At 40.9% G+C, this 27897-nt stretch overlaps 2 protein-coding genes across 5 annotated transcripts in view; both read left to right on the top strand.

The window, feature by feature from the left end:
• WEE2 (WEE2 oocyte meiosis inhibiting kinase) overlaps positions 1-3863 on the top strand; it is a 34319-nt gene extending 30456 nt beyond the window's left edge. The window contains exon 11 of the mRNA XM_004741623.2: positions 2479-3863. Within this exon, the coding sequence (XP_004741680.1) occupies positions 2479-2635 (157 nt within the window). The 3' untranslated portion in view covers positions 2636-3863. The remainder of the gene's footprint in view (positions 1-2478) is intronic.
• A 5182-nt stretch (positions 3864-9045) lies between these two features.
• Positions 9046-24787, top strand: SSBP1 (single stranded DNA binding protein 1). Of its 4 annotated transcripts, XM_013049663.2 has the most exons (8): positions 9046-9163; positions 9825-9891; positions 11755-11815; positions 12432-12572; positions 12796-12883; positions 14314-14402; positions 18539-18612; positions 24476-24787. In XM_013049663.2, the coding sequence occupies exons 2-7, from the start codon at positions 9868-9870 to the stop codon at positions 18580-18582; spliced, it is 447 nt and encodes a 148-aa protein (XP_012905117.1). In that variant the 5' UTR covers positions 9046-9163; positions 9825-9867; the 3' UTR covers positions 18583-18612; positions 24476-24787. The 4 variants fall into 4 exon arrangements, with proteins under 4 accessions (XP_012905117.1, XP_012905120.1, XP_012905134.1 ...); XM_013049666.2 differs by lacking the exon at positions 24476-24787 and having other exon boundaries at positions 18539-18693; XM_013049680.2 differs by lacking the exon at positions 24476-24787 and having other exon boundaries at positions 9114-9229; positions 18539-18693.
• The last annotated feature ends 3110 nt before the right edge of the window (positions 24788-27897 follow it).

The raw sequence follows: 27897 nt of genomic DNA on the forward strand, positions 1-27897 counted from the left end.
TTCCATTATTTAGTCATTGCAGATAATGTTGCTATAAACATTGGGGTCCATGTATCCCTTTGAATTAGTGTTCTTGTATTCTTTGGGTAAATACTCAATTGCTGGATTATAAAGTAGTTCTCTCTTTAACTTTTTTTTTTTTTAAGATTTTATTTATTTATTTGACAGACAGAGATCACAGGTAGGCAGAGAGGCAGGCAGAGAGAGAGGAGGAAGCAGGCTCCCTGCAGAGCAGAGAGCCCGATGTGGGGCTCGATCCCAGGACCCTGGGATCATGACCTGAGCTGAAGGCAGAGGCTTTAACCCACTGAGCCACCCAGGCGCCCCTCTCTTTAACTTTTTGAGGAGCCTCCACAACTGTTTCCCACAGTGGCTGTACTAATTTGCATTCCTACCAAAAGTGCAAGAAGGTTCCTTTTTCTCCTCATCCTCTTCAACGCTTCTTGTGCCTTGTGTTGTTGATTTTTCCATTCTGTCAGGTGTGAGGTGAGTCTCATTGTAGTTTTCATTTCACTGATAAGTGATGATGACCAAGTTTTCACGCGTCTATTTGCCATCTGGATGTCATCTTTGGAGAAATGTTTGTATAGGTCTTCTGCAAATTTTCAATTGGATTATTTTCAGGGGGTTGTGTTGTATTAGTTCTTTATATATTTTGAAAACTAACCCTTTATACGATATTTGTCCAATATCATCTCCATGCCATAGGTTGCCTCTCAGTTTCATTGATGATTTCCTTCACTGTGCAGAGGCTTTTCATCCTGAGGTCCCAAAAGTTCATTTTGCTTTTGTTTCCCTTACCCCAGGAGACATATTTAGTAAGAAGTTGCTATGGCCAATGTTGAAGAAGTTACTACCTGTGTTCTCTTGTAGGATTTTTATGGTTTCAGGTCTCAAATTTAAGTCTTTAATCCATTTTGGGTTTATTTTTGTGTATGGTGTAAGAAAGTGGTCCAGTTTCATTCTTTTGCAGGTAGCTGTCTACTTTTCCCAGAACCATTTGTTGAAGAGACTGTCTTTTCCCCCATTGGATATTCTTCCTACTTTGTTGAAGAATAATACACTGTATAACTGTGGGTTTATTTTCCATTCTGTTCCACTGATCCCTGTGTCTATTTCTGTGTCAGAACCATACTGTTTTAATTACTACAACTTCGTAGTATAACTTGAAGTCTGGAATTGTGATGCCTCCAGCTTTTCTTTTCTTTTTCAAGATTGCTGTGGCTATTCAGGCTCTTTTGTGGTTCCTTACAAATCTTAGGATTCTTTGTTCTACTTCTAAATGTTATTTGTACTTTGATAGGGATTGCATTAAATGTAGATTTCTATGGGTAGTACAGACATTTTAACAATATTTGTTCTTCCAATCCATGAGTGTGGAATGTCTTTCCATTTCTTTGTAATGTCTTTCATCAGTGTTTTACAGTTTTCAGAGTTCAGGTCGTTCACCTCTTTGGTTAGGTTTATTCCCAAGTATCTTATAGTTTTTGGTATAATTGTAAATGGGATCAACTCCTTGATTTCTCTTTCTGCTGCTTCATTACAGGTACATAGAAGTGAAACAGATTTCTACAGATTGATTTTGTATCCTGCAACTTTACTGAATTTGTCAATCAATTTTAACAGTTTTTTTGTGGAGTGTTTAGGGTTTTCTATATACGGTATCGTGTTATCTGCAAATAGTGAAAGTTTGACCTCTTCCTTACTGATTTGGATTCCTTTTATTTCTTTTTTATTGTCTGCTTGCTGTGGGCTAGGACTTCCACTACTATGTTAAGTAAAAGTGGTGAGAGTGGACATCCTTGTTTTGTTCCTGATCTTAGGGGAAAAGCTCTATTTTTCCCCATTAAGGATAATGTTAGCTGTGGGTTTTCATAGATGGCCTTTATTATGTAGAGGTATGTTTCCTCTAAACTTACTTTGTTGATTTTTTTTTTTAAATCATGAACAGGTAATGTACTTTGTCAAAAGCTTTTTCCACATCTATTGAAATAATTATATGGTTTTTATTCTTTCTCTTATTGATGTGGTATATAACATTGATTTATGAACAATGAACCACCCTTGAAACCCAAGAATAAATCCCACTTGTGGGAATGATTGTGGTGAGTGATTTTTAAATGTATTGTTGAATTCAGTTTGCTAGCATTGAGAATTTCTGCATCTATGTTCATCCGATGTATTGGCCTGTAGTCCTTTTTTAGTGATATCTTTATCAGGTTTTAACTTTTAAAAATTTTATACATCATTTATGCTCCAATCAGTAGGATTTAGGAAACCTAATCTACCATGTGTTATGGCATGTGTATGCCAGCCATTTTTTAAAAAAAATCATGGAGTTAATTTTCTATTCTGTATATAGCTCAGGCTTATTTCTATAAATACTGAAATAAAAAGAAAAATCTATGTTAGTTTCGATCAAAAATATCATCCTTAATTTAGGATCAAGTAATATATTTCTTCCCCTTTAATTGCCAGGGAACTGAGAGAAGCTCAGCAGGCCTGGTCTTCCCAGGAAGAGCACGGTGATGCTGGGGTCTCTGGGACTCCCACAGGATCAAGAAGCACCAAACACCTGGTGGGAGGAAAAAGTGCAAAATCTTCATGCTTCGGCTGGGGGAGGTCTTCCCCATAAGAACTCAGTTCACACCAACCCCCTTTTTGCCTTATAGCTTCCAGAAAGAGATATTGACTGTGGCAGCCTTCCTCTTGTAAAGGGGAAGATTAAGCAAGGAGTGCCCAAAGAATTCAAAAACTACTCCTAATTTAGCATTGAAAACCAAGATAGTCAAGCTATTAAGGCTGCGTATTAGCAATGGTCCCAGGTACAATTACTGGCAGCCATTTCTCTTCTCTTGTTAAATTCTTAAGTCTACCTATCAACAGTTTGTTTACTTCTCACACTCACTGATGTACTATGGGAAAGCAGGTATCTCTGAACTCAAAGAAGAGAAAGCAGCACCCTAGGCATAGCCTATGGACTACGAGGCTGCTGTAGCTGATTGCCTACCAAGGAATAGGGACTCTCCCTGCAAATAGAGAGGAATATAGTTTTGTTTTGAGTTGAGTAACTGTGCATGTATTTCAATAATGTTTCTCAGGGTGAATGATGGTATTCCTAAAAGAATTCTCAGCCACTCTAATCAAGTGGTTTTCCTACTATATTCTTTAAGTGAAGACAATCCCTTTACCAGATATTAAATGAGTTCACCATTATGTCAAGTGGGTAGCAATAGCCTATATATCACTTATAATTTCTGAACTGGCTATTAACTTATGGAACAAAACACTGGGTAATGGAGTTCAAGGAAAATTTAATGTGGTTGTTCTTCAGAATATGTGCCCTGACCCTCCTGTAATTGTTATGACTGGTTTTGATTTTGTGGGTGTCACCAATTTCTCCTTGATTTTTTTTTTAATCAGAATTTGGGTTTGTTTTCTGTGGTTTTATGATATTTTAATCCAAATTATTTTCTCTGTATATATTTTAAGGGAATAGAACATTTGTAAATAAAGGTTTTTATCTTGTCCAAAGCCAAATAGGGGTAAAGTACTCTTCTTTGTAATATGTAACAAAGAGTGAGAAATTTCTGTTAGAAACCATTTCATGAGTAGATACATGAGAAAATTCAGTAGGTTGGTAGTACCAGGTCTTGGCTGTAAGGCTCAGCTTTGTGGGCCTAAAAGCTAATAATGGTCAGGCTCTAATACAGAAAATAATATTGGTCATAACAGCATTTGATAACTTAGATGTGCCATGTTAATGAAGGTAGCCTGTTAATGCTGTAGGCTTATTTGCTGCCTTATAATTTTCTTTACCCTCCATTTAAAAAACCAAATTAAGAAGTGTTTTTAAATTGAATAAACCATCATACCATTCTTTGTTCTGTCTTGGAGTAGCAATTCTTCCCATGCAGGTAAGTGGGATAAAGTGCTCTGTATTGTCCCTCGCCATTTTTAAAGAGCTAGTCTTTATTCAAGGTTTTTTTTTTTTTTAAAGATTTTATTTATTTATTTGACAGAGAGAGATTACAAGTAGGCTGAGAGGCAGGCAGAGAGAGAGAGGAGGAAGCAGGCTCCCCGCTGAGCAGAGAGCCCGATGCGGGACTCGATCCCAGGACCCTGGGATCATGACCTGAGCCGAAGGCAGCGGCTTAACCCACTGAGCCACCCAGGCACCCCTTTATTCAAGGTTTTAAAATGGGTTGATTTATCTTTCGCCTCCCCAACCCCAGCCATATCTTTTGAAGTAGCATATGAGGTCAACCACAATCTGTAATTTAGAAACAGGTATGTTATTAAGCATTTGCAATGTAGAGACCAGAATTCTTTGATTATATTTGTCTTCTCAGGCACTGACAACTAATACTATTAAGGTCTATGACCTCTTCTCTACCCTGCTTCTCAGAGCCCATGTTGGCACCTGAGTGCCAGACTACTGCTTTCTCTCCCTTTCTTTCTGGCAGCGGGACTCCACAGTAGCACAGTTACTAAACCAGCAGGTAGCTGCATAAACACTATAGAGTCTGAGAGGGACTGGGTCTTTGCTGGGCTGGGGACTTCATTCCTTCCAGTTCAGTTGGAAGTTGAAGTTGACCCCTTGCCTCAGTAAGATGCTCCATCCTCAGTCTGAAGTTCTATTTCTGCACAGAGATCACAAGATAACCCAGGAATTAGTTATCCAATGTCAAACTGTCAAATATTAACATCACTGGACTGACAATATCAAACAAGTTGAACTTAAGTATTTTAGGATATAAATATGCTGCTTTTTCTATAGATGTATCTTAAACACAGACATTAAGTTGCCAACAGATAATCTTGAGGCTTAAAGGAATGCTATTGTGCTTTACTAAGCACTAACATGTGTATTGGTTTATAGATGCCATTACCTAAAGCTAACTTACATTACCTAAGTATAAAGATGAACATTAAAAGATAAAGGTCACCATTTTAGCCTGAATGGTTAAGATTTTTTTCTTAATCTCTGTATGAACCATAATTTTAGTCCTGAATTACATAAAAATTGTCAGGTTGATTTAAAAAAGAAACTTAACAAAAAGTAGCCATAATAACTAATAACTGAAGTGCTGCTAAAATTGCTTTTGAGCCACTTTAAAATAGATGCTGTAATCCATTTAAATAGTAAGTGCTGTAATTTTCCAACTGTTATTACGAGGCTTGAGAAAAACTGATTTAGAACCAAAGTGAAAATCTGATTGAAATTTCTAACAAATGTTTTTCTACCACAACAAAATTGTCCAAAGCTTCCTATCTGTGATAAAGCACCGCCATCCCTGGTCTCTACCACTTGATACCTATTAGTGAGACTTTTTCTAATTTAGAAGGGAAAAAAAGGCAAGGCCAAAGAGAACTTTGTGGCTCTGGGCATCTATTTTTCATTATGTTAGTCACCATACAGTACATCATTAGTTTTTGCTGTAGTGTTCCATAATTCATTGTTTGCATATAACAGCCAGTGTTCCATGCAACACATGTCTTCCTTAATCCCCATCACAGGGTTCACCCACCCTCCCACCACACATCCCTCTACAACTGTCCGTATGTTTCCTGGAGTCCATAGTCTCTTACGGTTCATCTCCCCCTCTGATTGCCTTCCCTTCATTTTCCCCTTCCTTCTCCTAATGTCCTCCATGCTCTTCCTTATGTTCCACAAGTAAGTGAAACCCTATGATGATTGACTGTCTCTGCTTGACTTATTTCACTCAGCATAATCTCCTCCAGTTCCATCCACCTTGATGCAAAAGTTGGGTATTCATCCTTTCTGATGGCTCAGTGATATTCCATTATACATATGGACCACGCTCATGGATTGGAAGAATAAACATTGTTAAAATGTCTATACCCCTTGGAGCAATCTATACTTTCAATGCCATTCCGATCAAAATTCCACTAGCATTGTTCAAAGAGCTGGAACAAACAATCCTAAATTTTGTATGGAACCAGAAGAGACCCCGGATTGCTAAGGAAATGTTGAAAAAGAAAAAAACAAAACTGGGGGCATCACATTGCCTGATTTCAAGCTTTACTACAAAGCTGTGATCACCAAGACAGCACGGTACTGGCACAAAACATAGGCACTGGGCATCTATGATAGACACTTCGCTTTCTCAGCTAGCTTTGCAAAGGATGAAAGCCCTGAATTATTCCACCACTGCCAGGGGAAATGGTAGCTGATTAAAGTCACATTGTTATCTGTCACTACTTCTCAGCATTGAGAAGGCCCTTTCTGGGTCCATGGACGAACTACAGAGTCTACACTATTGAGAGGCAGCTCTATTACAAAAATACACTTCAGCCACTCTTCCAGGTCTCTGATTCTTTGTTGTTTTTAGTCTTCTAATTTCAGGCTTATTTGAGTACCCTTCTGAGTTCTTCCTGTTTTTTTTTTTTTCTTTTCTTTTCTTTTTTCTTTTTTTTTTGTTCTAGCCTATGACCTGAACCCTTCTAAAGCCTCTCCTTGCTCTAGCGCATAATTTTTGATTCACAAATTGACAAGGTCCCTGTCCTCTAGAGCTCACAGACAATGGGGAAGATAAGGCACCTTCATGGTCATCTACATTATAATACAAGATAAACTGAGTGTGTAAAGAAAGTGAAATTGGAGAAAAAAGCAAGGACTTTTGAGTAGAAAATTCTGAAAGTATGGAAAAGGGCATTTCAGATGCTGAGAACAGTGAGCAAGGCGATGTTGGAGCATTTGTTGTGGGGAAGGAGGATCTAGGTGATAAGAAAATGCTTCAGCTCCGCTCTTCCATGACATTATACATTTACGTATTTTGTATATTTTAATTTTTTTTTTTTTTTGGTCAAGAAAAAGTAAGGTAGCACTTGTGATTTGTTTCAACAGTCTAAGGAGCATGTGTATTAATAATTCTTGTCTGAGAATTGAGATTAGTTTAAGATGCTATTTATTTAGATTAAGGTGTTATTAAGTTATGAGTTTGTCCAAGGATGTTTTCAATTGGCATACTTTCTGCTTATTTATTTATGTATTTTTAAAGATTTTATTTATTTGACAGAAACACAGTAAGAGAGGGAACACAAGTAGAGGGAGAGGGAGAAGGAGGTTTCTGCCAACCAGGGAGCCAGATGCGGGGCTCGATCCCAGGACCCTGGGATCATGACCTGAGCTGAAGGCAGACACTCATTGACTGAGCCACCCTAGCAACCCTGCTTTTTTTATTTTAAACAATCCTTTCCACACTCCTTACTCAGAAGTATGTGCAAAGAGAAAGAGGGAGAGGTCAGTGGCGTCATGAAATAACTTTGAGGGCCGACTGCATGTGGACAAAGGGATGCAGGTGATCAGGGAGAAGTTTTAAAGATGATTCCAAAGTTCAAGTCTGGGATAATATTGGTACCATTAAAATAAACAAATAGTTTAAAAGGGGGAGATCGGTTTTGGAGGACAGGAAGAATTTTGCTTTTCATTTGAGTCAACTGCTCGTAGAAGGAAGATTTCTTTTAAACATAATTGTTAAAAAATATTTTATTTTAGAGGGAGGGAGCCGAGGAGGAGGGAGGGAGAAACGGAGAGAGTCTCCAGCAGACTCTGGGCTGAGCACGGAGCCTGAGGTGGGGCTGGATCTCAGGATACTGAGCTTCCGACCTGAAACTAAACCAAGAGTCAGATGCTTAACGGAGTGAGCCCCTAGAAGTGCGGATTTTTAAACAGGAAATCACCGGAGGGCACTGACAGTAATAACAGCTGGTGGGTGTGGGATGATTGATACCTGTGCAAGGCCGGAAGGCAGTATAACACCGCTGTTTCAGGAGCTAAACATGGTGAAGGCAGGGGTAAAACAGGAGATAAGCGTCTAGAATGCACCAACTAGAAAGCCAGGCTTTTAGGAGCAGGTTAAAGTGTGCACTGGAGACCATGTTAAGTAGTTTGTATTTTTCTCTTTTAATGGCAAAAATGGGCCAATGAAGCCCTGTAAGTAGGGTTTGGAGAAGGAATGTGCTAGAGGGTACCCTCCCTTTCTAGACGTTGGACAGGACAAAGACCGGCAGAGGAGGGGCCTGGGGAGGCCACCTCTGGCCTGTATCCTGCAACCTGTGGGACCCCAATACTCTCTTGCTAAGCAGGGCCAAGATTAGGGTGAATGAGGCAAAATTTAAGGGGTGCCCAGAAACACAACAATCAAGATCAAGGCCACTTTAATGCAATACTTAAAAAATATTAAATTAGAAAAGATCCACAAGGAAGAACATATCAGAATTTTAAATAAGATCAACAAGCTGAAGTTAATTAAAACTATGTAAGAGTGCCACTTGGTCAAGAAAAATGGTCAGAAATGACAATTCCTGCAACTGGAAATAAGCAAAGGTGTTGATTTTTTGCAATTATCGATCAAATTTACTTCTATTAAAGCCAGGAAAGTAAAACTACAGTGACTTGTTTTTGGTATAAATAAAATATTTAAACTTAATGTGGTGAGTTTTAATATATTCTCTCTTCAAATTTTTGATATTCAAGTATTTCAGTGTTCTGGATTTTTTTTTTTCTTTTCTGTATGTAAAAAAGTTCATTTTTTCCTTGTGCCTCAGGATTCACTTCGGCTCAGAACTTACACTTAGTTAAATTTTTTATTTTTTGTTCCTCACAGATTTTTTTGAATGAATGTATTCTTAAAATATTATCCTGGTTCTTCCTAAAATATTATTTTGATTGCCAAATTTTGGCACCCCCTGAATTTTTTGCGCTCAGCCCTACTTTTTTCTGGGAACCCTATTGCTTAGGCAGGCCTGGACCTTTCCAGTCTTTCCCCAGAGGCCCCGCTATCTATCCTTCGTTTCGTCGACCTCGCCCCCTCCCGGTCCAGGCTGGGAAGCTTGTCAAATAATTTCATTTCAGTAGAAACTTGAAACCAGCAGCCCTCACCACTCGGCGGCGTTGCTTTCTCCGCTCCCTCCGTCGGGGGTGGGGGGGAAGCTCCCGGAACGATCCCATCACGGATGCTTGCTTTCCCCCGGCACTAGCCGGAGCATTTCTACGGCGCACGCTGCGGGCTTTCCGTTTTATTCCTCTCGCGAGGCTTGCGTCCGCGCTCTATCCGGAAGTGCTCGCCTAGCTGGAACCTGAACCGGCTCGAGCGTTCGGCGAGGGCGGGAGTGAGCCGGGAGTTCCTCGCTGCGTGTGCGTGCGGCTCCAAGTGGCTCGGGACGCGGGGCTGTGTTTGTCTTGGTCCTTCTCTTCTCACCTGTGCGGAGGACTTCAGGGTTTTCTGCCACTTCCCCCGTCCCTTTACGTTGCTGGTTAGGACCGCCACCTTTGAGAAGGGGCGCCCGCCCATCCCGGCGGTGAGGCCGGGGAGCCCCGGGGTCTCCATGGTCTTTGCTCCACGGGGTTGGAAGCAGTAATTTTGGCAGCAGCCAGTTTCAGATTTAAGTCGCTTGGTGCGGCTGTAATACTTAATCGAATCGTCACCATGTATTAGGAACTAACTTAGAAGTATTGAATGTGGCTGTGCGTAAATCAGACGAAAGCCCCAGCTCTAGGGGGGCTTGCATTTTAATAAAATTTGAGAAGACTGGAATGCACATGGGCATACATCAGAGTATTTTTTGCATGTGGCAGAGGAAGCCAAGGGGAATGAAAAAGATAAACTTTTTTTTTTTTCTTTGAGGGGGAAGTCCTTGTAAAATGCACAGGAATGTTGGTGTTTATGGTCGTAAGGTGGACTTTATGTGAAAATTATGAATGGGGTTAGGAATTTAGGGTCCGTGAATTTGTGCTTTTGCTCTAAGAAACCTTATTTATCGTGTTTTCTCCCTCTCTCTCTCTTTTTTCCCCCCAGGGGAAGACCAAAGACTAGATTGTAGGAAAAGCAGATAGAAGCCATGTTTCGAAGACCTGTATTACAGGTAACCACTTGGACATATTAGTGTTGAGATGCCTTACCTGTAGTGATCAGCTCTCGTCCGGCTTTTGACTGCAGAGGCCAAAGGCCTTTGGGCCCGCCTACTTGATGTGTGCTCATTTGATAGGATTTGGGACAGATTTTACGTGTGTAAGTGATGTTCACTAAAACAGAAAATAATTTCGTAGCTGACATGTCTAAGGGGAGTCCTAGTTTTAAAAAACATGCTACTTGCATTTAGATCAGTTAGCATTTAATGTCTTTAGTGATCTAAAGACCGTAAAAATCGTTTCCAGTAGTTTTTCTGTGAGGCATGTGGTCAGACTGTCCTCTGTGGTCAGACTTCCACCCCGCTTCTCCCTGTCCTGAAGAGTGCATCTGAAGTCGTCGTGTCACCACAAACGTACGAGGTCCTGAATTCCTTCTCACTCCCACCGGCCTGACTCCTTATTTCTCCGGACACTCTAGCCAACCTTTACCCAGACTAGACCACCCATTTTCCTCACTTACATTTGGTCACCAAGTTTGTAGTTTTTTCTTTATAGCACCTCTCTCACTCCTCAGCCTGTTAAGACTGATGAAGAATCAGTTCCTCTCAGAAACCTGTTCTCTCCCACGCAGTCTGCAGTAGAATCGACCCTGTATTCTTGGGAGTGGGGACACTTTAACCTCTACATAGTTCTAGCCTTTCTCCGTGTATTGGGTGTTGGAATTTGGAACACAGAAGAATTATTGCTGTCTTAATACTACAGCGTGAAGATGTATACAAGAGTTAAAAGTTTAATTTTAACAATCATCCCAGTTAAAATCTTTCCCTATTTCTCCTTTTCTAGTGGGTCTTAATTTTTGTGTCTCCCAAATGAGACCCATTATTCTGCGACTTGGGAGCTGTGGCTCATCTGAGTATTTCAAGTAGGACCTTTCAAGAAGCATGATACAAGTACTAGTTTGAGTCTTTTTACCGTGTGGCAACTCCATCTTTCCTTCTTAACCACCTCGTGTCCCAAAACGTAGGGATAGGATTCTGTAGTCTGCACTGCCCCAGGAAAGGGTCTTCCTTTGGTTGGTGGACATCTGCTTTTTATGTTAATGGTGCTACCTACTTGACACATGCTTCTCTGATGTACCGAGTAGTTCTCTGAACACTGGAGGCAGCAGAGGGCAGTGGGAAAAGTGGCAGCCTTGGTATCAGATGGCCCTGGGTTCTAGGCACAACTTGCTTGTTATTTCTTGTAGGATTTTGGGCAGGTTAATCTGTCTAAACTATTTTTTTTTTTTTTTTTTTTGGTCTCCAAAGTAGGGATAATTTTACATAGTTGATTGGTTTCTTCCAAGGACTAATCTGTAAGAGGTAAAGCACTTAGCTGGTGTTCAGTAATGATAGCTTTTGTATCATTGCTGCTGTTTTGTGTCACTTACTACTTTCCACTGACAGACGGACTTGAATGGTCCTATTTTTGTACTTTATCAGAGAACCCGATTTGTCTGAGTCTTTTTCCTTTGGTCTATCTAAAGCATGAATTTTTCCAAAATACATTTGATTTTACCCTTTGTGTGCAGCCACAGAAGCACCACAATCAGGAGGGCTGCCAGGAAAGAAACAAGGATTCTAAATGAACCTTCCTAGGTGTGCCGTCTAGGACATGGTACTCTTGGGCTTCTGGAGTAGTCGGCCTTCAGGGCTCTCAAGCGTTTGTGTGGTCCTCGTGGTGCTGTGTGGGGGAACATGTGACATGCACTGCTAGTCCTCGGGGGGTGTGTGCCGTAGGAGTCGCTGACTTGATGGTGACGGAGTGTGAGCAGGTCTTCTGTTGGGGTTACCTTTCTTCCCAAGTTAAAGCCATTTTACTCATTTGTTCTACTGTAGGTATTTCATCAGTTTGTAAGACGTGAGTCTGAAGTAGCCACCAGTTTGGTTCTTGAAAGATGTAAGTAGTACATTTCCTAGTTCCCTAGTTTTTCCTAATTTCCTAGTTTAAAGTATGTTATATATAGCAACGTACACGTATTCTTAAGTGTGTTGTAGAAGAGGTGCACTAGTTGGCTTGTAATCTGATAATCCTCAAGCCCTTGGCCCATGTCTGCCTGTCTGCTCTTGGCCTCACCCCATCAGGCTGAGGGGCCTTGTAAGAATTTCCTGGAGTCCAGCTTGGTTATCTCGGTCTTCCAAGGTCATCTGCTGTTTGGCTGGGAGAGTGAAGGTCTGTGCAAGCTGTTCTTTCACAGAAATATTCACTCATATTTGTAAAGATTTTCAAATCTCAGATTTGTCCTTTCAACCATATGTGTTTTTTTTTCTTTTCAAAAAAAGGTATTTTAAAGATTTTAGGGTAAAATAAAGAGCTTAATGTTTGTTTCTTGGGGTACTTTCTTTAAGATTATTTTCTCCCTTCTTTTCCCTCCTAGCCTCCCCTCATTTGCCCCAACTTAGCTCTGATCTTCTAGAACCTGTTGAAGGCTGAGCTCGAGGTTGAGTAGTATTCATAGCTATTCCCCTTCTGGACCTTTCTCTAAATCTCATTTTATTTACACACTGCATTTCAGCTCTGAACCGTGTGCAGCTGCTGGGGCGAGTGGGTCAGGACCCCGTCATGAGACAGGTGGAGGGGAAAAATCCAGTCACAATATTTTCTCTAGCGACAAATGAGATGTGGCGGTCCGGGGAGAGTGAAGCGTACCAGATGGGTGAGTATGAAAGCCTCGGGTGTTCGTTGTATCAGCAGTACAGAGACATTTTTATTCTCAGTTAGTTGATTAGAGATGAGCTACTTTTAGAAAGAATCTTTCTTCTCTAGTTCTGTTCCTTTCTCTCAGAAATTGTGACGTTGGTTTTGCTGGGCATGTTGTCTTTTGGCGTTTGCTTTGTGTGCTGGCATTTATAACCATGTTTCCTATTCCTGTGATGTAGGTGATGTCAGTCAAAAGACAACATGGCACAGAATCTCCGTATTCCGCCCAGGCCTCAGAGATGTGGCCTACCAGTATGTGAAAAAGGGGTAAGTTGAGGAAGAAAGGATTTGATAGATTGGGTGGTTTAAAAAACTGGTCAGAAGTGTTCCCGGGGAATGCCTGCCTCCTTTATCCTACTAATTACTCCGTTAACTCGAGATACTTATTCACAGCTTAGTACTGTATGCATGGGGTGTTGCCACGTATGACTAATGCAGAGATCTGTAAAACATGGTTTAGCTTTCTAAGAATTTACAGTTTGGGACAGATAAGGAGTGTACATAAATAGAAGCAGATGAGGCAAGAGAGAAGGCAGAGTGTACTGAGTGCCATGTGAGCAAGTGTAACATGCTTTTAGGAGTTCCCATGTCGCCTCTTGGCATCTGCATGGGACCCTTAGCACAGGGCCTGGAGTGTCTGAAGTCTGACTCAGTGAGGTGTGGCAGTGTTCACAGCACTTCTGCTATGTTTGATAATTTTATGTCGGCTTAATAGTTCCCTTTTGGAGTGCTTGGATTAATTATAAATAAAAATTGTCTTTTCCATACCTACAGAAGGACGAAAGGGTGTGTTGAACAACAATTATATTCATAGTTAATATATTTAGAAATGTACTTGTTTTATAGAAATGAAGTATATTTCCTGAAAAACAATTTCAGGAAAAACTAAAATTTGTTTCTTTTTAATAACTGCATGCCTTTTTTTTAATGTGTATTTCCATTGTCCAGTATGTATGTGTGTTTGTATGAATTTGCATTTACGCACACATAAATACAGGAAATTTCAAGAAAAGTATCTGTATGCAGTTTCACCCATGGATTGATGAATTTGTGTGTACTCCCTTTGGCCTACAATCATTTCATTAGCTTTGTCTACTTTCTGTTTTTTTGGTGATGGTAGACTCTGAAAATGATGCCAGCGTGCATTTTCTACCCTTTAAAATCAGCTATGGTTGTTTTGTAGTTCAGCCTTCTAAACAGTACAGAAATAGTCTTAGTTATTAATGCTAAGTGAAATACTGAGCTGAATACCTTTTCTGAATTTTAATAATCTAAGTCCCTTGAGAATAAGTTCATGAACCTATGGGAAAGAATTGGACAATAAGTGAAAATCAGCAAGTCTTTTAGGGAGTCCAGTATCAAAGTGGGGGGAAATCAGTCCTAGAGATTGAAAGGATCCCACGACATTGCTTTTCCAATTCGTGGTCTTAAAGTCACTTTTTTTTTTTTTTTTAAACTTTCATGAGGACTGCTGGTAGCTCAAGGCTGAGAACTGTATGTGTCAAGTCCGTGTGGACGTTCTGTTTCAGTACCTTAGTACTCCTAATGTTGAACTTTGAGATGTAGCAAAAATGAGATTATGCCTGATTCTCTGTTTCATCCTTCATGTGTGCTTGTTACTGCCTCTCACCGGACTCTGTCTCGTAAAACAGATGACAATCTCCAGGCTGAAAACTGTAAATTTTTATTTTTATCAGGTCCCGAATCTATGTAGAAGGGAAAGTAGACTATGGTGAATACACAGATAAAAATAACGTGAGGCGGCAAGCAACAACGATCATAGCTGGTAAGAAGCTTGTGATAATAGCTATTCCCTGCTCCCCCTTCCCTTTTTTAAAAGCTTGGCTTGTTGTCAGTAACTTGAACGGAGGCTTTGAGTACTGATGCTGTGATTGTCAAGCAGCTCGCCATGAGCGCTGGGAGTGTGGTTTGTGGGTTTGCTATGAGTGTCTGAGTTCTGGTCGTGCAGAACGTTGTCTCTGTGCTCAGTTTCATTTCACAGGTGACTTTTGAGTAGACTGTCTGTGTCAGTACTTAGCTGTTTGAAGTGAGAAGAACTTTAACATCTTTAAGGACATGGCCTAAACGGGCAGAAGCCTGTGCCAAGATAGGGTTATTCTACTGTGAGTGGCATTAGACATTTGTGCAGGTTTAGTCACCGCCCGGTTGGTCCTTACAGGATGATTTTAAGTTCCTGTTAGACAAAATGCAAAACATTGTAAAAACATACACACACAAAGTTTAAGGAAGGTCAGGAAGATACCGCCCCGAGATACCTCCCAGAGCTGAGTTTTCAAACTTCTGTGAAAATTCTACAAGAATTTTGAAACAAATGTAGCCCTTTGGACATATTTAAGTTGACATGAAAATTTTTTTCAATATAGGATTGTTACTCTGAAATGTATTAATGGATGTAAATACCATAGCAGTTTGATACCCATCGTCCTTGAAAAAAATACATGAACAAGCTCTTCAACATTTGGAAGTTTTATATTGTTTCTTTTTCTCTGAACTTGTTTTTCCATTTTCTCCTAAGAAATGTAACTTAATACGTATTGTATAAATAAGAATATTTTATTATTTATCCTATTATATTTATAACAAAAATACATACATAAGTTCAAAGTTTTTAAAAAATTTTATTTCAAATTTTATTTTGAATAAAATTTTATTTAAAAATAAGATTATTTTTAAATTTAAAAACATTTTTAAAAATTCTGTGATATTAAGGCTATAAATGTTACATTTTCTTTTGATTGAGTTATCATTACAGTTGTTTTTAAAACATAAAATACCAAAGCAATTTTAATATATAAATTTGAAAACTGAAATTGTATTGGAATGCATCTTTTATGAGAGAAGTGCTCTTTTTTTAACTCTTCAATAAATTGTTAAAATAAGACAACTGATCCCAGCATCCTGGGATCAAGTCCCACATCAGGCTCCTTGGCTCAGCAGGGAGCCTGCTTCTCCCCCTGTCTCTGCCTGCCACTCTGTCTGCCTGTGCTCACTCTCTTTGACAAATAAATAAATAAAATCCTAAAAAAAAAAAATAAGACAACTGTTAAAGATTTTATTTATTTGAGAGAGAGAGAGAGAGCAAGTGAGCATGTGAGGGAACACAAGCAGGGCAAGTGGGAGAGGGAGAAGCAGGCTTCCCGCTGAACAGGGAGCCTGATGTGGGGCTCGATCCCAGAACCCTAGGATCAGGACCGGAGCTGAAGGCAGATGCTTAACGCACTGAGCCACCGAGGTGCTCCAAAATAAAGTAGTGGTTAAACATTGATTCTATTATTAGTTTTTATGGATATAAACACTAAGAAACCTTTTGTATGAGTAAGTACATAGAAATGAAAGAAAGTAATGTCTCAAGTGTTTATGTACTTCTGAGATATGCCAAAATTGGGTATCTTTTAAAAATTAATTTTTTTAATTATGGAAAATGTCAAACACACATAAACATAGAAAAGTGGAAAAAAATTTTCTGTCATTTAGCTTCAACAATTATCAACTGATGGCCGATATTATTTCTTCTGTTCCCCCAGCCTACTTTTCCTCCATTTGGATTATTTTCTAGTGAATTCCCAGACATTATATTATTTCATTCATAAATATTTTCAGTAGGTATTTCTGAAAGATAAGGATTCCTATTTAAAGTGTAACTACAGTGCTATTACCACACTTAATATTAGGAGATTATTAATTATTTTTTCACCAGATATCACAATGTTTAAATTTCTTTGATTGCTTCATAAATATAAGTCCATAAGGTTATCTTACATGGTTTATATGTATCTTAAGTCTCTTAATCTTTTTTTTTTTTAAAGTTCTTATTTATTTATTTGACAGAGAGCTCACAAGTAGGCAGAGAGGCAGGCAGAGAGAGGGAGAAGCAGGCTCCCTGCTGAGCAGAGAGCCCGATGCGGGACTCAATCCCAGGACCCTGAGATCATGACCTGAGCCGAAGACAGAGGCTTAACCCACTGAGCCACCCAGGCGCTCCCAAGTCTCTTATTTCCTCACAATTCTGGAGGCCAGACCTCTGAGAACTTAAGTCTCTTAATTGACAGATTTTCCTATTAGCTTTCTTTTTTACCTTGCTCCAGAGTTCTGTTCTTAACCACACTACCCTATTGATAAACTATAATTTGTTATAAATAATAAAAAATTTATTTCTTGTGGTTTCTCTGAGGTATATTGATCTTGAAAACCAACATAGTTATCTTTCTACCCTCATTATTATCAGATCTTAGATGTGGTCCTGTCTGACCATTTTGATTTCATAGTTCTTGGGCGTCTTGATAGTATTTCATTTCTGCGTGCTCTTCCTTGGGCCATGTCTCCAGAGATCTCTACCTATTCACAAATTTTTTTGTAGACCTCTGTGGGGCGTAGGACTATACCTATGAGTTCAGCAGTGGAAAGTCAAACTTTCTAATAAAAAAGTTGGCATTTCTGGGGTGCCTGGGGGGCTCAGTGGGTTAAAGCCTCTGCCTTTGGCTCAGGTCATGGTCCTGGGATCGGGCCCTGCATCGGGCGTGTTCTGCTCAGCGGGGACCCTGCTTCCTCCTCTCTGCCTGCCTCTCTGCCTACTTGTGATCTCTGTCTGTCAAATACATAAATAAAATCTTAAAAAATTGGCATTTCTAAATCTCTATCAATTAGGTATTTCTGAAGCATTTAACACTTTCATATTCCACTATAAGCCAAAAGTATGGGCAAACTTTGGATTGTAGGAATTGTTCTGAGCCAAGCCAACACTAAATTGAAGTAGTTCAGTTTCTCTGTCATTTTGTTTTCTTCTTGTCATTAGTATTCACAGCATGGGTGCGTTAATTGAGTCATTAACAGATTTATGGTCAGTAGTAAAAATGAAGAGATCTTTAGTGACATTTGAATTGAAAGAAATAGGTTTTATTGTTTTTTTCTTCAATCAACCAACATACAGTACATCATTAGTTTTTGATGTAGTGTTCAGTGATTCATTAGTTACACGTTCACACTCAGTGCTCAGAAATAGAGTTTAAATTTGGTGCTTGGTCATTTTTTTCCTCCTAGGGATCCATGTCTTTAATGTAAACGTAACGACCAGTGGATGGCACTCTTGCTTTTTTACACTGTGGCGTCAGTTGTAATAATCTCTTCTGCAGTAACCTTTCTGTGTCAACCTTTCTGTTTTTAGAAAACTGTATTTGTAGATACTGTAATAACTACTTTTTAAAATAATTCTAAAGTTACAAGAATCTGGATTTTTTTAAAGTTCTACAGAAAGTACTTCTTTTCCTTTGCTTCTCCTAAATTAACTCCATCGGGGACAACGTTTTAACTGCAGTGTCTGATCTTGTTTGAAAATGCTTTCTCTGTAATATTGATTAGTAAAAAATTTCCCAAGAATGAGTATAAAAAGTCAATCTATTTTAAAACTTAAAAATAGAGTGTCTTCTGTGTGAGTGTTACCGCCTACTTAAAGACATCGGTCGGTTTGTCTTCGCCGACAGGGCCATATGTTGGACCCCATCCTTTCTCTACCTCCAGTGTGGGGAGTGTTATGCCTGGTCCCTCGTCTGTGTGAGGGCGTGCTGCCTGCTTTCATGGCTCTATCTGAGCACTGCAGGCTCTGAAATTTGTGACTAGTTCTTTTGCAGGAAGTTATTGCTGAGCAGTTGTTATTGTTTTCAGGGAAGACAAGAAATACCACACTTTTTCTGCAAGGTCTCAGTTGTCACGTCGCTGAAGCCCAACTTTTAGCTCCGTTGGTGCCTCTTGAATATATGCCTCTCGTGAACATAGCAGGACTTAGTTCACATTTTGGGAATTTTTCTAAAATCCTGTTAGATAATAGCACTAAAGTATGTGTCATCGGGGAACGATTAAATGAGAAAGAGTTCTGAAAATAATACTTATGATTTGGTTTCTTTACAGATAACATTATATTTCTGAGTGACCAGACCAAAGAGAAGGCATAGAGTGGACGAGTCTCCTTTGGCCATTGTTTGGTACAGTCTCATTTCCAAATTATGTATAGTCTTTATAGGTCCTAAGGACAAGAATTAAAATATTATTTTATATAAAATGAATGATAAGACCTCTCATGACTCTTACTCCCCCTCCCCTTTTTGTCTCATAGGCCTTTGTAGCTAATGATTTATTCTTTTAAGGATGGTTTCTGTGTATAAGTGTACAAAACAGTGAGCTGTCAGGTTCATCTGTGTTAGAGCAAAGGGCTAAGTGTCCTTTGGGATGCCCCCTTGTTTCTTGTGCACACTTTTATAGTGTTGATTCAGCCGCTGAGTATTTGTTGAGCTTCACTGTGTGGCAAGCATTTATCCCATGGTTGTGAACAACGATTTTCTTACTGTTTGCCCTATAAACTAGATGGCAGGGACTGTATCTTCTCTGTTTACCTGCCCCTTAACCAGGACTTGGCACAGTATACTCGATAAATGGTGACAGATGAATGATCCCAATGGGATATTAAGCTTTAGCCCAAACTGGAAGGGGTTGCTGCACAGTGGTTAGTATCTAACCTAGAGAGCTTCAAGACTAACAGACTAACCTACCTTCTTCTCCTCTTTTGTTTTTGGGCAAATTTCACTAGTAGCATTCAAATAGATTTTAGCAACAGTAAAAACCTAAAATAATAAGGAGGGGTGAAATAGTTCATCTCCAGGTGATGCCTCCGGGGCCCTGGTTCCACTATTTTCTATCTTTCTAAGCCCCGCTGTCATCCTTTAGTCCCATCCAGAACTTGGGGGCTCCCCAAGCAGCCTTTCACACGGCCTCCCTGGGTTAGAGCCGCAGCAAGGGCATTTTCCTTCAATTTTCCCACCCGGGCCCGTGGCGCACACGCGCATCGTGTACACACAGTCACCCGGGCCCGTGGCGCACACGCGCATCGTGCACACACAGTCACCCAGGCCGTGGGGCACACGCACATCGTGCACACACAGTCACCCAGGCCCGTGGCGCACACGCGCATCGTGCACACACAGTCACCCGGGCCCGTGGCGCACACGTGCATCGTGCACACACAGTCACCCGGGCCCGTGGCGCACATGCGCATCGTGTATACACAGTTACTTTCATGATGAGATTCTGGAAATTACAGAGTAAGAATGATTTTCTAATAAATACTACATAGAATGAACTTGAGTTTTTCAGTGTGTCTTGTTCTGTTCAGGTCTGCACCAGATCTGCACGGGTCTGCCTGCTGGTTCCCGCAGTTCAGACTCGGCTGCCGCGGAGCCTGGTGTCCGGGGCCGATGACAGAAGTCCCTCACTCTGTCTAGGCCACCTGGCCTCTGGCTTTGCCTCGGGTCCAGCCTGTGTACGTGTGCCCCAGACGGCATGTCTTGTCCGCTCCGCCTGAGATCTGGACTGTCTGTGGTTTCCCAGTTCACATACGGCACTACGGACCCGCACTGAGCAGTGTTTTGTACTTGCAGTGCAGTTTGGTCAAGGAAAGGTGGAGTTCCTTAGCTTTCCCTTGTTCCTGCGCAGGACTAGTAGACCAGTGGTTTCAGTCCCCTCCTCTCAGCTCTCCTTTTCTCCTGCCGCTGGGACCCTTAATCAGTACGTTAACTCTGCTCCCTGACGTTCTCCGTTCAGACTGGTGACGTGGTCCTCACTCTTCTGTGCCACATTCCTCAAGCAAGATGTAATGTAGATAAGATTGATCTTTGGGCCACTCTTTCTTGGAAAAGCTACCTTTCTACTCCTTAAAGGTTGTGAGAAGTGATGCAGATTAGTCTTCCTGTTTAGTAGTGTGCCTTGGGCAGGTAATATGGTGAACAAGACAGTTTAATGACCAGCCCAAAGCAACTCTGCGTCTAGGGTGCAGGGGCAGAAAGGCGCGGCCTGTAGGACCCCCGTGAGCCGCAGGCTTCTGCTCACTCTGCTGGAGCTTACCTGACGGGCCCCGAGGTTGGGCAGCGGGGCTTTCAGAGTCGTGTACTCAGTGCAGAGCCTCTGCATGCGCGTGGTGCTGTGGACCTGAGGAGCAGAGCTGTGCCCTTCCCATCTGGGCAGCCCCCTGTGCTGGGAAACTGTACCCCTCCCAAGCTGGTCTTGGAGGACTTGTGGGAGGTTGGTGGTGGGAAGAGTTGGTGGGGGTCTCCTAGGCCATGTTTTGTGCCTTGCATTCCCTTTTCACGTTGTTATGGTATCAGGGAATATACCCGTGGGAAACTGTCCTTCGACTTTGATACTGGGATTCTGTGTTGGGTGGAAAGTTGAGTATGATACGTAGAAGTGTGGGAGAAGAAGTATCAAACAGCATGTGGTGCTACCCTACTTTTGAAAAAGAAGTAGTTGATAAAAGTGTATGTTTAGAAATGTCTGGGAGGAGAAACCTCAAACGGTTGTGATGATCTCTCGGTGGGGGGGGATTATGTGTGGTTTACCTTACTTTTTTTTGCACTTTTATATATTTTATTTCTTTTAAAGCATTGAACATACATTATTTTTGTATTAAGAAAAATAAAAGTTTTCACCTTGGGGGAAAAAATCTTTCCATTATTTCCAGGCCAGGCTTGCACTCCTGATCGACCTTCAGCTAATACTGCTGCTTGTCCTGGAGGTGAGCAGGAGAGCAGGAGAGCCTCTCATGTGTCGACGCCCATCTTCTGCATCTTAGTATTACGTGCTTAGATACGTCATTCACCTTTTTCCCTCCTTTTTCTTTTGTGTTTTTCTTAATACCCATATGTAACCCAGAATAACGGTCTTTAAAGACCAACCCATATGATATCCACCATTTGCTGCCAACACAATTCTCCAAGAGTCATTCAGTTCTTAAAAATTACTGGACAATGAATCCAGAGACATCCCAAAACACCAAAGATGTGTTTTTGTGGCTGTTTTGGGGATTACTTGTCATTGTCAACTGGGTTACAGCCTAACCTCTGCAATTCAGGAGAAATTACTTGTGGTTTCTCTGTATTCCCGAAAGAGACCAGACCAGTTTTTGAAGGCAGGGTTGTCTTTTACTCAAAACTACCTGTTCATCCCCATCCAGCTCAGCCGAGCACAGTGCCGTTGCAGGGCTTTCTAAATGTCAGTTCGTTGGATCGCACTGAAACACTGACGTGAAATTGAGGGCAGAATCACTTCACTTATTTTTCTGTCAGGGTTTGGATTATATGCTGTGAAGCTTGGTGGGAGCAGCAGCGAGCAAATCATTGTAGAAAAGTTAATGAGTTATAGAGACATCTCTTACAAGGTAATAATTACCATATTAATGCCTGACATTTATTCTGTACTCAACAGATGCCAGACCCTGAGCTCAGGGCTTTTTATTGTTGACTCATTTAACTTACCCCTAAGAAGGTGGTATTATCCTGATTTTACAGGTGAGGAAACGTGAAACTGAGAGGTTAAGTAACATGTCGGAGTCATGCAGCTTAGCAGGCACACTGGGAGTGGGAGTTTAGGTATGTGAAGCTCGCGTTTTGCTTTCTGCCTACTGTCTGCTTCCCATTGTCTCCTTCTTCCATTGGCCCTGCTGTTCAGAACCCCCCACAGATAACTTTTGACCATTCGGGGTGCATCGAAGTCACACCAGGAGTTGCAGTACCTAAACGAAATTTGGTTGGGATAGAATTGGGAATGAGGGAGGAATACCTCCAGCTCTTCATTCTTTCTCATTTTTCAGTCTGATGATCCTACGGGAAGGTTGCAGTTAATCTCTTTACCAAGTTATCTTCACATATTCTTCTTGCTTCCTTGTTACCCAGCAGTTTTCTTTACTGGTTAAAATAGGTTCACGGTGTCTGCTCCTCCCGTTGTTTCCTTCCTGCTGAGGGTTGAAACTGCCAGCAAGATCGCTCAGGAATTTGACAGGCCCACGTCTTAGAGGACGAGACCTTCGGCAGGTGTCAGCAGCGCCGCAGTCCTTTCTCACGGCTAAATTTGCTTTTGTGCTGTTCCCACAGCCAGTGCTGGGATGGCATGTAGCTGTTGAGACTGTCCAAATCATGCAGCCATGATAATGACATTTCTCCTTTTGTCTCTTTATTCTTCATCCATTTGCTCTCTGCCATGCTTTGGGACCTTGGGGTGTTGTTTGTCCGTACAGGCGTACACTGTAGTTTTGTAGCTTTCCTGCTCCACTTGCTGTTTGGATAAAAGGTGGCTTCTCGTGGTAGTTCAGTTAAGGCTGTGTAGTCAGACAGCCTGGATCTGCTGCACTTACCAGCTGAGGGGCCTCTGCTCAGTTTCTTAACTTTTGCCTGTGTTGGATTTTTTGTCGTTTTGTTTTTCTGTGAATAAAACAGGGAAAATAGTGGCCCTATGTTCCAGGCCTGCTGTGAGCAACGAATAATGCATATAACTTACATAGGCCACATTATCCGAATTAAGTGCTCCATACTATTGGCCATTATTATTCTGGCTGTAGTTATTTTAAACAAGGTGTTACCTCTTTTGGTCCCCATGCCCATCTCCCCAAGTCTCAAAGGATACTTACTAGCTTTAGGTTATTGTACTTGGCCTTTGTTGTTGTTGTTGTTAATATCTGTGGGTTACTAAGAACATAGTTTGTGTTAGTGTTTTTTGGTTTGCTTTTAATCTTCCATGGCTATTTACAGATAATCTGGGTCTGTTTTTAAATTCAAAAGTCAGTTGGGCACCTACTTTGTACCATGCGTGTGTACAGGCCTAGACACAGGGATACATAGAGCAGGGCTAGAAGGGAGAAAGCCTGCCGGCAATTAGGGAGCTACTGAAGGAGCCCAGAAAGGTCAGCAGAGTGGGGACTATAGGTGACCTGAGGGGAGTGTGGTCTTCACGATTCATTCCCTGTGCAACAGTTCCATGCTAGATCCCGTTATGGACTCGGGGTAAGGAATACTGAGTAGGAGAAGAACACGTAGCTTTGCCCAGGATGTTCCAGGGACCAAGTAGGTGTTGGCGGTAAGAGAAAAGGCCGTGAAGAGAGAATTCTGAAGCTGCTTGGGCGGGTGTGTGGAAATTTTGTTTCTGAGACTAAGGAATGTGAAAGTGGGAGCCGATTTGAGAAGAGGAAAGATCAGGAGTAGTTTTGAACATAGTTTAATCATAAAGTCCTTAGCTTATATTTGATATCAATGAGTGGAGCTCAGAAGAGCAGTCAAGACAAGAATGACTATTTTTTTCTTCTGCCAAACACTTTTGAAGCACATTTTGTGAGACCACATAACAAATGTTGCCAGGATTACAGCTTTCTGTTGTGGAAAACCATATTATGGGCAAGATTTCCAGGTGCTTACCAGTTTCACAGTATTCTAGGGACTTGTGTTAATCTGGTGCAGCAGGATGATCGACATGAAGACCGTTGTCTTGAAAGAAGACTTTGTTTCAGTTCTCAAGAGGAGGTCTCATGCCACACCATTTGAACCACACGGGGATGCACCAGTGTAGGCCAAAAGGCAGAAGGAATGAGGGGAAAGTGTGCACCAGACCTTTTATTGTGGTTTTTGTGGGATAGAATAATTTTCACCAGGCTTTGGGAAATAGGGGTGGTCCCTTGTTGTCAGGTACTTGGTGATTTGGGGCAGAGGAATAGTGTTCTGGACTGCAGGATAAAAGGAGGCTAATGGTAGGTATGAAATCAGGATTGGTTGGTTTGTGTATTAAAGACTTGCTCATGGGCAAGTGTTTACTATTTCTAGGATTAGCTAATGTTGGGAGGGGTTAGTTACTCCCAGGGTCTGGGAGGCTTCAAGATGTCAAACATCAAAATACGGAAAATAAGAAACATGATTAATTCACTACCCAGTAGCCATTATCCTTTCTATTGAACCCATTAATTTACAGAGCCCACATTTTATTGGAGGTGACAGTGTGCACAGCTGAAATACTGCATTCTATTCTCCTTTGCAGTTAACAGTTGCTAAGGGGCTGTAAGCAGAAGTCATTTGGTGGTGCTTCCAGGAAAGCTTCTTAAATGATTAACTCTGTTGGGAGGCTTATCCTTTGTGCTTCTCCGGATCCTCACCTGCCTTTTTCCGGTCTGAAATGTGGACATGATGGCTGGATCTCCAGCAGCCATCTTGGACTATGAGACGATCTTCGGGATGGAAGACAGAAGAAGCTGGGATCTGCGATGACCATGGAACCACCATACCAGTCCTGGACAGTCTATCTCTGGGCTTCTTTGGAAGACACAAATAAATCTCTGCCTTGTTTAAGCCACTTCTTTGTGCTTTGCAGTTAAACCTCATTCTTACTAATTCACACATTCTTTATCTTCATATACACAATGAATTCATTATCTAATTCTCTCCTAAGACCTTCCCCTGCTAGCAGAAGTAAAAGCCTACTGCCACAGTCCTTCAGACTTTATCCTATGTCTCATTCTAAATTTGGAGAGGGACTGGGATGTACTATGTACACAAAACCTTAGCAATTAGCCTTTAAAAGAGTAAATATAAGCATAATTTTTCAGTAGATAAATATTACCTAATTTGGCTTGAAGCCTCTAATGAGGATCCTTATTAAATTATTAAATAAAGTAGTGCTTAAGTTAAGAACAGAAGTACCACCCTTATGCTTCTCCTGGCAGTATAGCAGACAACATAATCTGGAGTGAGGAGGTGTCCCACCAGAGGCTAAGTATGATGTAGTTTCTATCGTATCCTTGGGAATCTTCATTTGGGCTTAACAAAGTACCAGAGACGGTGATTTAAACAGAGACGTTTTGCTGCAATTCCCAAGATCATCAGGGTGCCAGCATGGTTGGTTTCTTGTAAGGCTTGTGAGGCCTGTGTTCCTAGATTGTATATGGTCACCAGCTCGCTGTGTGCTCACGTGATGACCTATTTTTGCTGGCAGAGAGTGAGTGAGCTCTCTGGTGTCTCTCTTAAGGACACTAATCCTGTTGTGTCAGGGCCCCACCCTTATGACCTCATTTTACTTTATCGTCTTAAAGGTCCTATCTCAAAATGTGGTCAAATTGGGGATTAGGGTTTCTATATGTGCATTTTGAGTGGATACTGTTCGGTCTGTAGCATCAGCCTTGTAAGACAAAAGGGAATTCCTCAAGTGACAAGTTCTAAACTAAGCTGAAACTAGAGCAGTAAGTGGGCAACACACTGAAGAAAGGGCGTTCCCTGATGACATGCTAATCTTGACATTGTGGTTTGGACATAAAAACAAAGAGTATGTGTCCAAGGTGTGGCTCAAGTGGCCTTGGAATTAGAAGAGTATTTCTCTTAAAATGAGCAGGCAGTGATATCACTACCTCTTTGACAACTTACTTGTACTGAGGCTTTAGCAAGCATAGTTGGGAAGGAAAAAAAAGTATTGATGGAAATGAAGAAAGTTACACATGCTGAGATTACATAGAAACCAGAAAAGAATCTGTAGATGAATAATTAGAAGTTGCTGGAGACATGATCAGTATACAAAAGTCAATTGCAAACAACAGCAAAGATGCCCTTATACAAGAGCATCAGAAAATGAAAGGAGTCTTTCAAGTGTGTGGTCTCTATGGAGAACATAAAACCTTATTGAAATACATTCAAAGACTAAATGTATCAGTAAACCATGTTTATTGTAAGCATCAAAATGTAAAGATACCAACTGTCCCCAAATTGATGTTACAGATCAAATAAAAATTCCCAGAAGTTTTGGGCAACTGGACAAGTTGATTCTAAAAATGCATTGATAATCAAAGGTCCAAGATCAGACAACATACTCCTGAAGAGGAAGAATGAGTTAGGGGACTTGCTTTGTCCGTTGGGAAGACTTTTCTTTTAATCAAAGCTGTGCTGATAAAAGAACTGTACTGTGGATGCAGGAATAAACAGAACAGTGGTATAGAATAGAGAACCCAGAAGCAGACCATGTATAGATGGACATGATAAATGATAAAAGTGGCATAGATCAGTGGGTAAAATAGAGATTTTTATTCAATAAAGTGTGCTAGGGAGATTTGTTATTCATACAGAAAAAAATTGAAATCAGATCTCTACCTTACGCAAAGATCAATTCTTGGTTATTTAAAGACTTGTGAAAGGCAAAACATTAAAAATTTTGGAAGAAAATATGAGACAGTGTCTTTATGCTCTGGTGGCATGGAAGTCTCTTTTTAAAACAAATGTAGGGGCGCCTGGGTGGCTCAGTGGGTTAAAGTCTCTGCCTTCAGCTCAGGTCATGATCCCAGGGTCCTGTGATCGAGGCCTGCATTGGGCTGTCTGCTCAGCGGGGAGCCTGCTTCCTCCTCTCTCTGCCTGCCTCTCTGCCTACTTGTGATCTCTGTCAAATAAAATGTAAAAAGGAGGGATACATTTAACTATTAAAAGTAACCTTTTTTAAATTAGAAGTCACCATAAAGAAAGCAAAATGACAAGTCACAAGCTGGGAGAGAAGATATTTGCAATAGTATAACTGAAATACAGGCTAGAGTAAATAAAGGGTTAAAAAGCAATAAAAATACAATCTAGACTATATGAAGGCCTACAGAGCAAAGAGGAGATAACAGCTTAGTAGAAAAATGGGGAAAGACATAGAGACTGAAATATAAATGATCTGGGAAAGTAGTTGACTTCATTAATAATCAAGGAAATGCAAACCAAAAACTGCAATGAGATTTCATTTTAAGGCCTCCACACTAGCAGATTCTGACACATTTGATAGAACGAAGTGTGAAGGGGGATTCTTTACACCAGTAGAAATTACGCACTGGTAGGAGGGTGTAAACGGGCACCTCCTTTTGAGAAACATGTCAGCATGAACTGGTTTTGAAATTTCATCTAGTTATTCCATCTTGAAGGTACACCCTTATAGGAAGTTTTGCTCATGTGGCCCAAAAAACATGTACAAGAGTGTTCTTAGCAATAATGTACATAATAGCACAACCAACAACCCAGGGAAACTACCTAAAGGTTCATCAGCAGACAATGGGTAAATAAATGTTCACACCGTGGCATACAGCTGTGTAAATGTATTACAACCATTCCAGAAACAGTCATTTTTAGAAACATAATACTGAGTCAATATCAGTTAAAAAATGAATCTGAAACTTGGGTTAAAAACAAAAGAATGCCAAGTTGGTGCAGCCTCTTTGGAGTCCAGTGTGGAGATTCCTCAAGAAATTAAAAATAGAACTTCCATTGCACTACTGGGTATTTACGCCAAAGATACAGATGTAGTGAAAAGAAGGGCCATCTGTACCTTAATGTTTATAGCAGCAATGGCCACGGTCACCAAACTGGAAAGAACCAAGATGCCCTTCAACGGATGAATGGATAAGGAAGATGTGGTCCATATACACTATGGAGTATTATGCCTCCATCAGAAAG

Source organism: Mustela putorius, unplaced genomic scaffold (genome assembly GCF_011764305.1).
Source record: "Mustela putorius furo isolate JIRA1106 unplaced genomic scaffold, ASM1176430v1.1 tig00003845_pilon_pilon_pilon, whole genome shotgun sequence".
Classification (NCBI taxonomy): Eukaryota; Metazoa; Chordata; class Mammalia; order Carnivora; family Mustelidae; genus Mustela; species Mustela putorius.

What these genes read in the sequence shown, in the direction of transcription:
- SSBP1 (XM_013049663.2), top strand. Translation starts at nt 9,868, where the DNA reads ATGTTTCGAAGACCTGTATTACAG. An exon ending in TTCGAAGACCTGTATTACAG is followed by an intron (nt 9,892 to 11,754) that starts GTAACCACTTGG and finishes GTTCTACTGTAG; the next exon opens with GTATTTCATCAGTTTGTAAG. An exon ending in TACCAGTATGTGAAAAAGGG is followed by an intron (nt 12,884 to 14,313) that starts GTAAGTTGAGGA and finishes TATTTTTATCAG; the next exon opens with GTCCCGAATCTATGTAGAAG.